This window comes from Mytilus californianus, unplaced genomic scaffold (assembly GCF_021869535.1).
Source record: "Mytilus californianus isolate M0D057914Y unplaced genomic scaffold, xbMytCali1.0.p SCAF_1, whole genome shotgun sequence".
Lineage (NCBI taxonomy): Eukaryota > Metazoa > Mollusca > Bivalvia > Mytilida > Mytilidae > Mytilus > Mytilus californianus.
Window position 1 is genome coordinate 34,048,976 of NW_026262581.1, and position 18,743 is coordinate 34,067,718.

The 18,743-nt window shown below is 32.8% G+C and overlaps 1 protein-coding gene across 2 annotated transcripts in view; it reads left to right on the top strand.

The window, feature by feature from the left end:
• LOC127719386 (complement C1q-like protein 3) overlaps positions 1-13,611 on the top strand; it is a 33,601-nt gene extending 19,990 nt beyond the window's left edge. The window contains exons 1-3 of one of the 2 annotated variants that reach the window (XM_052225506.1): positions 7,741-7,864; positions 11,850-11,903; positions 13,166-13,611. In XM_052225506.1, coding sequence (XP_052081466.1) covers positions 7,792-7,864; positions 11,850-11,903; positions 13,166-13,590 — 552 coding nt within the window. In that variant the 5' untranslated portion in view covers positions 7,741-7,791 and the 3' untranslated portion in view covers positions 13,591-13,611. Of the gene's footprint in view, positions 1-7,740; positions 7,865-11,849; positions 11,904-13,165 lie in introns of those variants that run through there. The other variant, XM_052225503.1, reaches the window with a different exon arrangement.
• Positions 13,612-18,743: the final 5,132 nt, after the last annotated feature.

Consider the following 18,743-nt stretch of genomic DNA (forward strand, 5'->3'; position numbering starts at 1 on the left):
CTTTTCAACTGATTTCATATTTTGTTTTGATTTTGTACTGTTACACTACGGACGTCTAACGGACATGAACGGATTTAAAAAAATTTATCCGTTCGGCATCCGTTCGAGCTATCCGTTAAGTCCCGGTCATACCTTACCGGATAGCGCGAACGGATAACTTTTTTTCAATCCGTTCATGTCCGTTAGAAGTCCGTTCATATCCGTTAGACGTCCGTCCATATCCGTTTCATGTCCGTTCAGCTTCCGTCTTATCCGTCGACGTCCGTTCTGTCCGCTTGAAAATTTTGAGCATGTTCAAAACTTCGAACGGATAAAGTGTCCGTTTAACGTCCGATAGTCGTCCGTTTTTAACGGTACTCGTCCGTTTCGTTTCCGTATTGTATCCGTTACTTGTCCGTTATACATCCGTTGATGGTCCGGTAGACCAATTCACCAACGGACTACTACCGGACGTATAACGAACGTATAACGGATAAGACGGTTGATAAACGGATGTAAAACGGACATGAACGGAAGGATAACGGATAAAACGGATACGTACCGAATGTAAAACGAATAAATGCCAATTGAAAATTTCGCGTTAGAAATGCCAATTATTGGTATGTCAGATTTCTTGAATGTCATGAATGTTTATTATTCATAATGGATCGCTGAGTAAGGGCACGTCTTCACTATCAAACAGCTCTTATTTAGGCCAGACTGAACTTAAATGTTGCAAATATAAACCTTCTAGACTATAAACTACAACCAGTTTCACGAAAACTTTTTAATTATTTGTGTTATTTACATGTATTAATATTGCCGCCTTTAATTTCCCGCTTATCTTCTTATGTCCGTTCTGTCCGATACGTTTCAGTTTCTCGTACGTTGCATATCCTGTGAGTGTCCGTTAGGCATTCGTTACACGTTCGTTTTATTTGATCAGTATACCAACTGACACCCAACGGATACAAATTTTGTCAACGGAAAACTTTTTTTTCATCCGTTCGTCGTCCGTTCGAGCTATCCGGTAAGGTGTGACCACTGCTTAAACTATCCAAGCAAACATTGTTCGTAAATCTGATTATATATTTGTAATTTGACAGAGGTTTCGTGTTGCTCAATCTTCAGTTTCCTGTTAAGTGTATTATATACTCTTGTTTGTCTGTTCATCATTATTTTATGTAGCCTATTTTCCTTACATTATTTTAGGTTTGATTGCATCCTTTATAAATCCTTCTTTTCGTTTTTTTGTGGACATAAATATATATGGTATATTCGTTATGGCACTCATACTACATCTTCCTATTTATATGTAATTTTAAATTACAACTATGTAGTGTTGTACATATATTTTGTAAACCCTGTGATAATGCATTCCCAAAACGTTATGATTTTGATAATTAGATTCTAAAGTTCTGAAAGTAGTAAATGCAGAACGAAAATGGGAAAGCCTGGTAATGAAAGTATCCTTAGTAGAGGTTGAGTATAAATAAGAGTGCACCTTTAGTGTTGTCTGTACCAACCATAATCTTCATGTTTACATGATAAAATAATTGTAGATTGACCTCTGTGTGTTAAATACGTCAGAGAGCAGGATTTGTGCACCGTATTCTCGTAATCTGATGTATGAGGGAAAGAAAACAACTTACTCTCACTAAATCGGTAAAATCAATATCAAATTTGTGCAAGTCAAAAACTTATCCATGAAGAATTCCTGAATGAGAAACTGCTCAAATAAAAATACTTACCATTCTGTTCTTCTTCTTTGTTTTTGATTTATCTACAAGGAAACATTTGACTTCCGCTTTGAACGTAAATGCGCACTTTACAAAGGTATAGTAGTTTTTAACATGTTTACTTAGTGAAAATAATCTTAATCTAATCGATTACATATTATGTGTTCTAAAACTGTTACAAAAAATAAACGTCATAATTGGAAGTGGAACAGTGCTAGTATAAAGAATAAATGAGATAAGTATGAGTTGGTTAATCGATGTTCCTTAACTACTGAACCAATGCAATGAACATCGTTTAGACTAACGACTGACTGGTATTCTAATAAGGTAGATAAACAAGCTTAACTTAACTGTCAGATGATGTACTGCTAGCCTCCGAGCGTATCAGTAACTTAGTGGTATTTGCGTCGGTACTGACATGATTTGTTTTACATACTTTTGTGAAATTTCCCGTTGATATTTTATTTTAAGTAAGTTGAAATTGGCTATTATTTTTTATTTTGTTTTGTCATGTATTAGTTGCATCTAACGTTTTGATATATCATTTGCTTTCAAATATTTGAGTTTGAGTGTACCCGTTGAATGTGTTTGCAAATAAAGCCGTTTGGACGAAAGAAATTTAATTCATTGCAAACGCAAAATTTTACAGGTAAATTATAATATATAGGTGCAACCAAATACATATCAGTAAAATCCTTTACTGCTTCTTCTGCATCATTCAGATGAATGAAACATTTCAACATTCAAGTGTCTATTGTGTGGAGCGCAAATGTCATGCACGTAAAATAGGAGCAAACGTCCTTCACGCAATTACATATTAATTGTCTAGGTCGATCAATAGAAAAGTGTTGACTGTGTGTGTTTAAAAACAACATATTTCACATTATTCCAGTTTGCAACGTTAAGCAAAATTGTTTTAATAAATGAAGATGTAGTATCCATATAAAATACAAAAACATCTCGAGTATGTGCTTCACAGATGGTTACGAATATGTTCCAATTGTTGTAACCACAATCCCGTCCTCTTTTCCTCCAATGTGAACTACAGAATTAGACTTATCACCGGGTTTGTATTTACATGAGCAACACGACGGGTATCACATGTGGAGCAGAATCTCCTTACCTTTCCAGAGCACCTGAGATCACCCCGGTAGTTTATGGTGTTCTTATTGCTTAGTCTCTAATTTTCTATGCTGTGTTTTGTGTACTGTTGTTTGTCTTTTCGTCGTTTTTCGTTTTTTGCCATGGCATTGTCAGTTTGTTTTTGACTTATCAGTTTGAATGTACCTTTGGTATTTTTCGCCTCTCTTTTATAACCAGGGACCAATTGATATTATTTGGATATATATATACTTCAAAATATCGTTCGGTGTGGCATATTTCAAACAGTTTGGAAATCTCTTCCATATATTTTATCTGTATATGCATAACTTACGAAAAAAAATGTATAGAACGTTTTAAAGGGATGTCATTTTTCTACCGATTCATTTCAATGAGCAAATATGACTTTTATCTGAATTGTTAGTGACAGAGTTAAGAAATGAAAATAACCTTTTATTCTTTAAATGCGTCCGAAGCACTTTTTTCTAGATTTATAAATATCTAAAAACACGATGAGCTTCATGACATAGTCTTATTTATCTAAGGTCAAAACGAGTTAGTTGGAACCTTACTTTCTGAATAATTTTTTACTTTATCAACGAAGAATTTTAGAAGACTAATTTATAAACAATGAAACTACCGTAGCACTGACCTTTGAACTGATGATGCATTCGGGTACTAACAGTCCAACAGCAGTGGCATCGACCCAGTGTTAATAAATTAAGATAACACTTTAAAATTTTTAAGCGTCAGAAGTACTGTTATTGGTTTATCTTCATCAGCAACGCTCAAATCCAAACATTCAAATGTCATGGCTGTATAAAAACTAATATATAAGAGAGCAATATATGAAAAAAGTACCTAGATGCCAAATTTATCTAAGGTAAGGTGCGAAAACTTCTAATACGACAACGAATGAATTAAAATGCAACCCCTTAAAGGTGTATCTAAATTACTTAGTAGATATATTTGCTTAAGTTAAAAGAAAATAATTTTCAATATCGTTTGTTTTTCACTTGTTTCGTTGATTGATAGCATTTGATTTTGTCAGTTTTTATGTACTTCCCCCTTTTTGAATTTGCATCGGAGTTCGGTATTTTTGATATACTTCTGTTTCCAAAAATCGAATCTGTAAGTTAAATAACAAGAGGATATTTCTATAATGAGGGATGTTCTTGGTGTTCTCTTTTCGCGGATAAGTTAAAAAAAACAAATTAATTGAATATGTATAACACCGTTATCGATAAAACAATCGATTAAAAATACAACAAGTCAAACAAATTGAAATGATACCACATTAATGCTGCATATTGTCCCAACGTTATAGAAATCACGCCGTGCTGCATGCAAATACTGTTCTGTATTACGGAGCAGATTTAAAACTCAACACATCAAGATTGTTGAACATCTCTCTCAGCAACTCAGAATTCCTTATTAAATAAAAATCCCAAATAATTAAAAACAACCACTGACGAGGTTCCTGACTTCGTACAGATGTTATGGACATGGGTTAAATTAGTTTTTGGAAATCTCAACCCTCCACTCCTGTACAATAAAAAACAATACATAAAAACTTACATATGTAATATATAAGAAAAGATGTCAACAAATATAGAATAAACATCAGTAGTAAGTTGATGCAGAAGATCATGGCAATTAAGTATTTGAATTGTTTTAGTAACAGTGAAGCAAAACGCTTTATTCAAGCATGTTTATCTCTTTTCCTATTTCATTTTCTTTTTTTTATTCAAATCTGTTCATTTGCAATTTTATTTTTAATTAATATGTATGAAATATCGATCATCGTGATGAAAATCTGCAATCTTCTGGGTGTTGAATGTTTGTTTAAAATATAAGTTGCTGTTCAATTAATAGATGATTGTTAGGGAAATGTTTTTCTTTTCTTACAGTGGTGTATTCAAAATGCATAGTTTTTTTACTACTATACACTTCTTTTAGTTTTAAAAACTAACGTTATATTATAAGTTTACGAAATATTTTAAATGTCTTGTTTTATGTGTCTAGTTCAATTAAGTTATAAGATTGTAAACAAATATGATCAGATTTTCCTGTGTCATATTTTTAATTTCGCTTATTGGTCAGTGGCGTCAGCATATGTAATTCATGTTTATCTATTCACTGGCGAACAATTAGTTTGGACGACGCTTAAGCTTGTGGTCTATGTTTTTTATCCAAAATGTTTCTTGAATAAGTTCTTTGTTTTGCTAATAATGAGAAAAACCTCCAGAATGACGTCACAGACATATTGTACATCAATGCTTGACAAATGTTCGCTTTCTTAAAGCTTTCATTTTGAAGTTAAGGGATCAATTAAATAAATAATAATTATCATACCAGTTTCTTTTCCGTGAATTTACAGGTCCAAATAAGTCTTAAACTGTACCTTGTCCTATGTACAAACTGAAATTTGAGTTGACGGATAGATAGGGGAAGATAAAAATTATTAATCAATGATATGAATAAAGTACACTTAAATTTGATTGCTAGCACTTTTTTATTCGCCTACTTTTATCGTATTTTTTAGGCAAATTAGTGTATTGTATGTACATATTGAGTGCCTCCTGTTTATTTCATTTCAGCACATCATAGTATGCCAAATGATATTGTGGAGATATTTTTACCGTTTGTGAATGAATATTCTGTATAAGTTTTGATACTAGAAAACATCCATGTGGTATGCTTAAATATAATATTTTGACTTACCTGTGACATATATAAATTATACAAACTATCAAATGCATGAAAGAAAATATAGAATTTACGGAAGTATATGATTATAACAAACACATGGAGCATATATATATGGCATGACTAACTGGTGATGATTAGATATACACAATATGTTATAATAAGGGATTGTTCAGCTTAATGTGTACTAGTTTGGTAAGACAGTTGTTTTTTGTTTTGTTTTGTTTTGTTTTGCTTCCTTTTTACTGGCGTGGCATATTGTGAAGAAGTGCGTCCTTTTTCAGTCGTTTTTTCGTGAAGCTAACTTCATTTTAAGTTCATGTACACTTGTTTTATAGTTAAACTTATAATATATAGCCTTTCAAGTATATAAAACATATTCAAGTTTTTTTTTAATTTAAAGTATCATATACTTTACATGGTTCTAGTACATTATCGTTACATTATCTAATATAGAATGGACATTTTGACCTGATTAATGTATAAACAATAAACGAAAAATATATAAGATATATAGCAACAAACGATGCAACAACCACTCAAACATGTTTGTCAAACCCACCACCTAACCTGAGACAGGTGTAGCATTACAATATTAGAACAAACTATAAAAATCAGTTGAATGAGGCTTTCCTCGTCAGATCGATACAAACCACTCAAAAACGTAACAAAAACATAAAAGACACAAAATATTGATCTGAGAGTACTCGCAGTTACCTCAAAGCTTGTTCAACGCCAATAACAACTTATGTATCTAAGACTTTAATAGCATACATACCTAGCAGAGAAAAACATGACCTCATGCAATGTCAAAATATAGCTGTCGACAGATTGTAGGACCGTGAATGTACATATGTGTATAACAATGATATTTAGTTCGCTTTTAAGTTACAGATAACAAAGTCAATACTAGTATTTATACCGATAAAAACAATATTCAAAGATATATTTACAGTGTTGAATTTGTAACCTTTTAGAATAAGTTTATTTAAAGGATCGATAAGTTTACTCGGATCGTATCTACGTTTACGTGTTCAGTTTACAACATCACTGTAAAAATTAGGACGTGCTATCCCGTTTGCAATCAGTTTTCTACAGCTAAAATACCAAACAAAATCTTTGTATCTATTGAAGAATTTTGTAAAGGTTTTAATAAAGTTGTGGTAACGAAATCCTTGACTTGATAATTTATCAGTCATACATTGATATTGTTTATTGAAATCTAAAACGTCACTACAGACACGGGCATGGCGAACGAGTTGAGATATATAAACACCGTAATATGGGGCCAAGGGAACTTCGCCCTCAAAAAAGGAAAATTAACAATAGGGAACGAAACACCGTTCCTTTTGTCGTAAATTGTTGTGTAGAGTTTCCCGTGTAAAACTGGTATATCTAAATCTAGGAACAGTTATTGCTGTTTATATTTAAAGTTAGTTCCTTTGTGTAAATTTCTGCAGTATATTTAGAGAATTCTCCATTATTTAACGAAAAAATATCGTCAAGATTACGGTAAGTGTTATTGAATTTATCGATTAAATGCAATTAAGACAGGTTTTTATTGTGTTTGGTTATAAACTGTGGTTCATAACAGTACAGGAACAAGTGTGCTATTAAAGGGGCGCAATTTTCTCCAATGGAAATACCAACAAACTTTCGATAAACTTGATTGCCGAAACGTACATAAATGCTGTCAAGGAGAATTTTACAGCTTTAAAAGATTGACGATAACAACTAATTCTCCCCGAACCGCAAATATATTGAGAAAAAGCAAAAATGAGTGTCATTGGTGTTCTGTTTTATTTTTCAGGGGTGCAAAAATTTATGCTTTGAGTATGGATTTTGCTCATTGTTGAATGCTGTTATTATGTAACCTTTATTTGGTGACCTCTACATTATTTAGTCTGTGGTGGGCCGTAGTCTTATTTGCAAATATCTACTACATCTCTTTACTTTATTTAGGTAATGTAATCCTTAACAAAAGATTTTTTTTCATTTTGGCCCAATAGTGTGCCAAAATAAATACAACAAATTTCGTTCGATTGCTCTCTCATTGACGATTCAAAATTCGTTTAAAAAATCTATCAGGAATAAAAGAATTCTACATGTCACCTTTATTTTCGTGATGAACCATTCGTGACAAAAGTAAATTAAAAGATCAAATTACAACAACTGTGCAGTGAACCTAGAAATAAGTTCAACTATATACTAAACAGTACATCGTAAGAATTTCACTCAAGTGGATGTATTATAGCAGTGCACCATGAAGTTGACACAAACTCTTTTTCTAGTTGTTACAGTTTGTCATGTGATCTTGGTTGAAGGCTGTACTTTCAGTAAGTACTATTCAGATAAAATTTTATTTTTTTAAATTTTACTACTTTATTTTGTCAGTTGGTAAATACAGTTGGAAGATTCTATACAAAGCATTTGGAGCATACTTGATATGCCTCATTATCTTACCTCCTATAAGCTTCTAGGAATATCATTGGTTAAAAGCGATGTGGAAACCGTGTGTATTTAATATTAGGTCAGTGGGCGTGATTTATTTATCATTCACGGTCAGTGGGCAAGGTTTATTTGAAATACACTGTTAGTAGTAGTTTTTTTTTAATATCATTTTTTTTTATTGTTGGCATTTGTTTTTGTATATATCAGTACAATTAGGTTCGTAATATATTGAAAACTTGATCACTGTTATAAATCACCATGATAAAAACTTCGGATGTAAGTCAATGTAGTTACTCAATGACACTAAAAACCAAAAGACATCTAAAGCTTAACATATAACATAATGTCTTAAACAATATCTTTACAAAATGTCTGGGATGATCAGAACATGTGCTTATTAAGGAGTTTACAGGTAATGGTGGTAACTAAGATGACCATGTAGTTATTAAGGAGTTTACAGGTGAAGGTGGCAATAAGATGATCAAGTGATTATCAAGGAATTTCCATGTGAGGATGGTTAACTAAGCTGATTATGTGCTTACTGAGGAGCTTATAGGTGAGGGTGGTTACTAAGATGATCATGCGCTTATTAAGGAGATTACAGGTAAAACATAAGTATCAAACATAAGCTAAAAGAACTCGCCAAGGAATTTGTTTTTGTCTCGGCTGATAAGGCTGCTAATAATATCATTATTGTTTGACGTAAATTTTACATTGAGGTTCTGCAAAAGGAAATCACGAATTCACCAACATTCCAACTGACTCTATATTCGGAAAATGACATCTGTAACAAACATAAACTTTTAACTACCTCTTTACAAGCAGAACCAAATACAATGAAAGTTCAAACTATGCACTGGCTTCCGAAGCTGCACAAAACACCTTACAAATATAGATTTATTTCGTCTTCAAGCCATTTTTCCACTACTTAACTGTCTAATTTACTTACAAGTACAATCAAAAACCTAGTAATAAATTGTTCAAATAAGGCCTTTGAAAATAGTGTAATTAATTTCTTCTGGAGTGTCAAAAACTCTTTGGAAGTACTTGATAAATTGAATGCTTATATTGGTGATTTCGAATCTGTTCAAAGTTTTGATTTTTCTACCCTATATACCACTTTGCCTCATAATCTTATTAAGAAAAAATTCACACACCTAATTAAATAGGCATTTAAAAAGTCAGAATGCGAATATATAAGTTCAAACTCTTTTAGATCATTTTTTAGTAACAACAAACAAAATAACTATTTCAATTGGACCTGCTTTGATAATATAACTGCCCTTGAATTTTTACTCGATAATATTTTTGTTCGTTATGGAGATTCCGTATATCGTCAAGTTTTTGGAATTCAAATGGGGACTAACTGTGCACCACTTATTGCGGACCTGTTTCTGTATTGTTATGAGTTACAATTTATGAAGGATACAACAGATACAGTTAAGTCTGCCTCATATCTTGACTTACATCTAGAAATTGACAATGAGGGTTGGTTGAAAACAAAACTTTATGACAAAAGAGATGATTTTAGCTTCCCAATTGTGAATTTTTATGTAGCAATATTCCAACAGCGCCAGCATACGGAGTGTATATCTCCCAGTTGATAAGATACTCCAGGGCTTGTATTTCCTATCATGATTTCCTTGACAGAGAGTTGCTGCTCACAAGGAAGCTATTAAACCAAGAGTTCCAAGTGGTGAAATTGAAATCATCCCTTTGTAAATTTTAAGGACGCCATCACGAGTTGGTTGACCGTTACCAGGTTACGGAATATCCGTTTCACAGATGATAGAGGATATGTTTCTAATGTCGTAACTACAATCCCGTCCCCTTTTCCCGAATGTGACCTACCGAATTAGACTTATTACCGGGTTTGTACTAACATAAGTAACACGATGGGTGCCACATGTGGAGCAGGATCTGCTTACCCTTCCTGAGACCATCCCCCAGTTTTTGGTGGGGTTCGTGTTGCTCAGTCTTTAGTTTTCTTTGATGTGTTTTGTGTACTATTGTTTGTTTGTCTTTTTTAGCCATGGCGTTGTCAGTTTATTTTCGACTTATGAGTTTGAATGTCCCTTTGGTATATATCGTCCCTCTTTTATGACTAAAACCAGAAAAAAAACCATCGAAACAATATCTGATACAAAAATTTTATAACACTTTTGGATATTTGGATGATATATTGGCTCTCAAAAATGACGATTTCAATATGTACACTAAAGAGATTTATCCTGCTGAAATGACTTGAAATAAAGCTAATACTAACAATGAACACTGCCCTTTCCTGGATCTTGATATCTATATCTTTAACGGGAGGCTTAATACCAAAATGTATGATAAAAGAGGTGATTTTTCATTTCCTATTGATAATTATCCATTTTTAGATTGTGACGTTCCCTTGTCACCATCTTATGGTGTTTATATATCTCAACTTGTTCGATTCGCTCGTGTATGTAACAACGTATTTGATTTTAACGAAAGAAATCTCTGTATTATTGAAAAAATATTACACCAGGGTTTTCGATATCACAAACTAGTCAACACATTTACTAAATTTTATCATCTTTACAAGGACATTATTCGTAAATATAAATCAACATGCAGACATCTTATACGTTCAAGTATTTCACATCAAAGCTTTTATGGTAATATTCTATACAAAGCACAAAAATGTCGGCATTCACCTCAAAAGCTAACCAAACCTTTAAACAGACTTATTCAGAAGGGATATAGTTACGATACTGTTGTCAGGTCATTGAAGATGGTATATTTTGGTATTAATATTGATTCACTCATAGGGTCTTTGCATTGGAAATAAACACATTTGTTCTAAAACCAGTTGTTGGCATGATACGGGTTATGTTCTTCTCATAAATTTGATGATGGTATGATACTAAACCCCTAACCGGAGGGATTGTGCTTGATTTTCATATGATGAAGACATAAATAATCTTTCAATCAGTTTAATTGAAGTCTGGAGCTGGCATGTCAGTAACTGCTAGTAGTCCTTTGTTAATTTATGTATCATTGTCATTTTGCCTAGTTTCTTTTGTTACCTACTCTGACATCGGACTCGGACTTCTTTTAAACTGAGTTTTACTGTGCGTATTGCTGTGTGTTTGATTATTCTACATTGGCTAGAGGTATAGGGGGAGGGTTGAGATCTCACAAAACATATTTAACCCCGCCGCATTTTTGCGCCTGTCCCAAGTCAGGAGCCTCTGGCCTTTGTTAGTCTTGTATATTTTTTTAATTTTAGTTCATTTATATGTTTTGGAGTTCAGTATGACGTCCATTTTCACTGAACTAGTACATATTTTTATTAAGGGGCCAGCTGAAGCCCGCCTCCGGGTGCGGGATTTTCTCGCTGTGTTGAAGACCCATTGGTGGCCTTCGGCTGTTTTCTGTTCTTTGGTCGGGTTGTTGTCTCTTTGACATATTCCCCATTTCCATTCTCAATTTTAAAGGTGATAACTAAGATGATCATGGGCTTATTAGGGGGTTCCAGGTGAGGGTGGTAATATGGATGGACTCGTTTTTAGATAATAAACTTAAATGTCAAGCTAAACTGTAAAAAGAATGGAAATACTATGAAAGATCTATCATCGACACTAAATTCCGCTAATGACAAAAAACATGCATTTTCCATCAGTTGGAATAACACGAGTTGTGTATTCAATAGAATAACAAATTCAGTGGAAGTTCAAATGTTAGAAGCCAACAATCGTAATAGATGTCCAATTTGTCAGTTCAATGTAACTCGCTCACTGGAACTGAAACCTTCAACTGGCGCTATATAAAAAAAGTGTTACATGAAAATGTTATTGCAATTTGTCTTTGGTATCGACGAACTCTTTAATCCTATTTCAGAGTGTTCGCTGGTTGAGGATATTCTCGAAAAGATGTTCAAGTCTAGAGGCTCTGGTAAGAATGTTCTTTCGACAGTTTAAAAAAATGAAATTTTCACTTTAATTTAAAATCATAAGTGAAAAGTGGAAGATGCAACAAAAACTGACTAAAAAGTTACAAATGACGTCTATAGTTATCTATGGTAATAATGACATCTTTTAATTACCACATGATTGCATTAAAAACCACTGAAATGTATTAATTCAATTTATTCAATTTTTTTTAACTTAATAGTCTTTTATTCAAAAGCAATACTTTTATAGAATTTACATATATATTTAATAATTAATACTATATATATATATATATATATACTCGGAAACGGGCCCTTTAATTGGATTCAATAAATATTCTTACTCTTCTTACTATATAAACATAATAGCATTAGTGATTAATTATATGTGTTTCCCATAAAAGGGGGGCCTGCATCCCCCCCCTCCCCCCCGGGGCCCTCCTGGGTCCGCCTATGAATATGTGTTCTACAATTACAAACAAGTTTAAATCATTGAATAATCGGTAGAGAGTGACAACAATAATATAAATAATGAAATATAAGCATTATTTTACGAATAACAAATCTTTTCAGCTAAATAAAAGTATTCATATCAATTCATTTTTTGTACAATCAAGAACATGATTTACAAAAATGTTAAGAATCGACAATTAAAGAGGAATAATGTCAAACATGATATTCTAAGCAATCAAGAAATACACGTGTGGTATAAGTTGAGGATTTGAAATGTGCTGTAAAAAGAAAGGGTTCAAAGCAGGATATCTTTATATCAAAAATGAAAATTCTGAAAGGTTCACGCGAAGTTAGAAATTTTATTCCACGGATGTAATTACTTATCTAAAAAGTTTAACAAAAAAAACTAACTCCAGGGCAAATTCAAAAAGGGAAGCCCATAAAAACTGACAAAAACAAACGCTATCAACCAACGGCACTAGTGAAAAAAAAAACTATTCCTGGCTATTCCTAGTGGTATAGCTAGCTAAACCTCCAACATGATGAAAGTTGTTTATAGTTCCGATATATTGACAAAATTGGTTGAGCAACCCAAAAGGGTTAATAGGTTAATAAATTTGAAAAATTAAAGTTCAATAATTCTGTGAATAATGTGCGAGTCGAGAAGTCATTGCATTAACAATTCGTGTTTTTACTTTATCTGTTTCTCCTCTTATTAGATATTAGAAATTGTATTTGAATTATGTAAGTCAAATAGGGATAAAATTGAGAAATATTAACTTGTATACCTATTGAAATATTTTCTTTCCAGATAATTGTAGCAATCCAAAACCAAATGAGATCCCTGCCTTTAGTGCATCACTGACAAATTCAAAAGTTCTTGGTGCCACCGAAATTGTAAAGTTCGACAAAGTTTGGACAAACAATGGAAACGATTATGACCCGAATACTGGAATATTTCAGGCGCCTTTCAAAGGCGTGTATCAGTTCTCCTTCACAGTAATGTCCAGCAGTGGGAAGAATTTATTTGTTTATCTCTGGCAGAATGACACCCGTTTGGTATCTGTGTATCCTGGTACTGGTTATAATGAAGGAACGGCTAATATGGTGTTAAATCTGAAAAAGGACGACAGAGTTTACGTCAAATGTGGCGGAAGCGGACAGGGATACATCTACACAGGCAAAGACTATTGGTACAGCATGTTTTCTGGATATCTTATACATGCAACTATATAAATTAATTGTCTTATGATGAAATTTTGTTGTTGTTTATTAGCAAAAGGTGGGCTTTATTTTATCATTATTATTGATAATTATGTAACTTTTTGTTGTCTTGGTCTCCATGATGATCCTTACCCTACAATTAATAATAGTATTTTTTTTAAATCCATTATTCACTTATATTATACTCTTGAAGAAAACAAAAAAAAAGCAAAAAGAAACAATATGTCATATGAATCTTTAATTTTCGTCAAAGATCTCAACGCTTGATTATTCTTCCGACCGTCAATGAGATAACCATACAAAAGATTCTAATGCAATTATTTTGTATCAATGGTTCTGATTGGATGACAGTAAGCGTACAATTCTCTATCTCCTTGTCTGTAACTAAGGAAGCCGACATTTTGAATTGCGGAATGTATTGACATGTAATTTTTACAATAATAAGCAAAAAAAACTCACATGTTGCACCTAGAAATCTTCTTTTTATCAAATTTTATTACATTCTGAAGCGGCCAAGAAGCCAGAAAACGCCTGGTGTTTACGTTTGACGCCGGAAGCATACCTATGACGTCACCTAGTTTTGGGGCCAAAGAAGATAACATCTTTTCGCGGAATTTTCTTTAATGAGAATTTTGCACTGAAATAATGATTGAAATTGAATTATGTACTTGTTTTGCATTAGAATAGAGATAACTGTATTGTATTTGAAGCTTTGCGGACGTCAATCGGTAGTTTTACTGTCGCAATTTAGTTTACCTGGCGACGCGTAACAGTTATCTCTTAATTGGTATGACATTCTTGAAAAAAAAATGCCTTAACGATCCGCAAACAGTTTAGTCTTGCATCTACTTTTTTCTCGAAACTTGGGAGAAGTCCAATATATGATATAAGCAAACTCAAATGTTTTCATCAAAAACTTTGATCATATGCAATCGATAACTGTTACGTTGCAATACTCTAAATTAACCTTTGCCAAAGAGCAACTTTCAAATTACTTTTATAAATTGGCACTAGCTACGATTACGTTGAAATGTAACAATAATAAAAAAGTTATTGTTACATTGGACACTAATTGCCGGAATGCTAGGTTGGGTTAGGAACAGATTAATTACGAACGTAACAATAATATTTGTGTCTACGGTTACGTGGTGTTATTGTTATGTGATGCACTATAATAAAATTGAGAATGGAAATGGGGAATGTGTCAAAGAGACAACAACTCGACCATAGAGCAGACAACAATGTATGCTGGAACTAGTAAACTGTATTAAAATACAACTTGAAAACTTTTATTCGTTAACACTGCATGGCTACAATATTGCATACATTTTTTTCATTTTTTTTTACACTGATAGCAGCTTCTACACATCCAGTATGTGTGCTTTTGAGAGCATGTTTTAGTCCAACACATTTTTGGTGAAACCACACTATATATATAGGTAACTATCACAAATGAGTGATGCAGCAATGTGCACGTCGCTTTTGCAGACTAAACAGTTTCACTCTACAGTATCCCTTTTTGAAGTTTGAACAACTGTAAATGTCTGTCATGCTTCAGGTGAAATTTTTTTTTCTTGAAATGTTTATATTTTGGTCCTTGTTGGAAACATGTAAGGTTGTTTTATGTTGTATTTTAATATCATTTCATTTCTGTCCATTACTGATGTTACATACATAAGTTTGCAGTATTTTAGTTCACTGCTGTCAACTTGTGACTATGCTTTTGATGTATCAGTTTTTCGCGAACTGCATTTGTATAACTGTAGACAATTTGATTCTTGATAATGTTTGTTTTGATTCAAACTACTAGTAATCTAAAGTTTTAAAGTTTTCACCCAAAACAAATATCAGTGGTAATAGAAATCACTTCATCCATTGTTCAAATTATGAAGAAAGTAATATGAGTAGATGTGCAGTAATCAATCGGTTCCTAACCCAACTTAGCATTCCGGCAATTAGTGTTCAATGTAACAAAAAACGTTTTTATTATTATTGTTACATTTGAACGTAATCGTAGACAGTGCCTTCAAAATTTTAGGATCTCAAAATAAAAAAAAAGAAATATTATGTTTGTGCGCATTAACAATTTTGGATATCTGATCCAGTTGTCGCAACTACAATCCGTCCCCTTTTCCCCGAATGTGACCTACCGAATAAGACTTATCACCGGGTTTGAACTTACATGAGCAACACGACGGGTGCCACATGTAGAGCAGGATCTGCTTACCCTCCTGGTGCACCTGAGATCACCCCCAGTTTTTGGTGGGTTCGTGTTGCTCATTTTGTTTGTCTGTTGGTCGTTTTCTTTTTTAGCCATGACGTTGGACAAGAATGCGAGTTTAATAATTGCAATTTCAGAAAAATCTACATACAGTTCTATCTTCTAGTTATCATAATGCGAGTTCTTATTATTGCGATACTCACCTAGTCCTAGTCGCATTATTCGCATTAATAATCAAAGTGCTTTACTTTATCAAAGGGAAGTCAAATTAAACATTGCATTGTATAAAGCATTGGTTGAAGATGATTTTCAACTACAAAGTATGGACAAAGGAAGATAACTCCAATTCTAAAGATTACTTTAACAATGACATCACTGATATTTTTAGAACAAATATCAGATTCCCGCACCTTGCACAAGTTGTGTATTCTTGACAAGTATAACATTATTTTGAACTTTAACATCTAAGCATACATTTCATTGATAAATTTCTAGAAGTGTTCATGGATAGGATGTTAAGAATGTTATGATCAATGCACTATATTTTGTGTATATCAAAAGTAGAGATAAACCTTGGAAGATTCAGATATCAAGTCAGTAACATAGGGTTTTAATTGCATTTCATGCAATCTTTACCCAAAAACATTGCAATAATTTCTGAATTTACAGTTCTTTCAAATCATTAATGGGTACCAAACAAAAAGGCAAAATATTCTAATGGGACCGGACATTCAAAACTCATTAAGTCAAAAAGAAACAGACAACACCATGGCAAAAAAATGAAAGACAACAAATAGACAAACAAGTCTACAATACACTTGAACTAAAAATAAAGACTAAGTTACACGAACCCCATGAAAAACTGAGGGGACTATAAAACTGTTTAATTCTCAATTTTATATAAAAATAAGGAGATGTGGTATGATTGCCAATGACACAGCTATCCTTCAGATTCCAAATAACGGACGTGGATGTAGGCAACTTTACGGCTCTCAACATTAAGAAAAACACAAACTGTATAGTCGTCTATAAAAAGGCTCCGACATGACAAAATGTGAAATACAAAATGTAAATTAAACGATATAACCAACGACCTAATTTTTGACATAAAAAAACAAAGAAAAACAAATATGACAGACATCAATCATTGATAACCACTAATTGACAGGATCAGGATGGTTTTCAGCACGAAAAGAGGCAGAAGATACCAAAAAGGGTAATCAAAAACCATAAACCATGACAATGGCCGACAGAAAATGGAGAAAAGACATACAAATATCCATAAAACGTAAGCAAGAAAAATGAAGATTGAACAATATGAACCCCACCAAATACTGAGGTGCACTGGAAAGGACAGCAATTCCTGCTAAACGAGTGGTACCTGTCGTTCACTCCTTTTTAAATCACTTAATATTCAAACATATCTACTGATAAGGCATTACCCGATAGATGATTAGTAAATGTCCGTTTTATAATACTTAATTCATACATCATTGATATATGTAAAGCAAAATTAATAGGCAGAAACAATGTTTTTATATGGTGTGGACATTATCAAGGAACACGGCTCTTGAATGATAAATATACATAAACTGTTGACAGAGATTTGTCTCACCTGCCTAAGCTTATCACAAACAACAATACTTGTTAATGCCACTTATATTGCTGACGCCAGAAATAGCATACCTTAGTTTCAATGCCAAATCTTATTTTTTACAGAAGAGTCAAAGATGTTAAATTCAAACTGATCTATGCCTAGACATGCAATCAACATTCAAAATGATTTTGTCAATAATTTATGTAACTGTTGAACAGAAACCTATTTTGTAACCTGTGGATGTTAAAGAGTAGAACTTACTGAGATCAGTTCATTTGGACTTAGAGCAGAAAGAATAGATTCAACCCATTACTCCAATGAAAACTAATTACCCTAAAAATTAATGGGAATTAAATTTTTAGACTACACATGCATTGTTGGATTCTCCACGAAGTTGTGTTCTATAATTTTCTACATAATATATATATCATGAAAAAGGCACTTATTATGGATGTGAAAAACCACAGAAATCAACGATTTTACTAAATTTAACACAGATGCAATACTTCACTCCCTGGTGGCAAATATGCATGTGTTCAATTAAGAGATAATTCTCAGGAGGTTTTAATTTATATTGATTTTTTTCACAGGTTGTCCTTTGAGGGGTTGGCATACTTTTGGTATGCGAGAAATACATGTTAAAAATAAGTGGGGATGTGGTTTTATAGGGGTAAAAAAAGTGGGGTTGTGGTGATACAAGGGATAAAAGAATTTGGATTTTGGAAAAAGAAGGGAAAAAATGGGAAGTGTGGAAATAAATTACAATAAAAGAACAGAGTTCCAATGTTCCCCAAGTTGCACATATTTTATCTATCCAAGGTACAAGGGCAATAACTAAAAACAAAATTTTTGTTTTGTTTTTTTTAAACAATTTATAAATAACTTAGAGAAATGAAGGCTACAGAGCAAATGCAATACAATTTCCGTTATAATTAGATTTTCCAAGGGGAATAACTCGTTAAAAATATTTAATCAGTACTTATTTCCGAAAGTGTCAAAGACATTGCTGATAGAAACCCATGATAGAAGTTCCATAAAATTCTGGTAAGAGTTGTACACATGGGAGCGCTAACAATGCAATTTTCCATTTAATCAATATTTCCAAGGGACATAACTCTTTAAAAAATAATTGATCGGCACTGATTTTCTAACTCGTCAAAAACATTGATGTTATAAACCTATAATATAAATTTCATAAAAATCTGGCAAGAATTGTACACATTAGAGCGCTCATAAGGCAATTTTCCATATAATTAATGTTTCCAAGGAGCATAACTTTTTCAAAAATCATTGATTGGCACTGATTTTCTAACTCGTCAAAGACATTGCTGATATTAAACTATGATA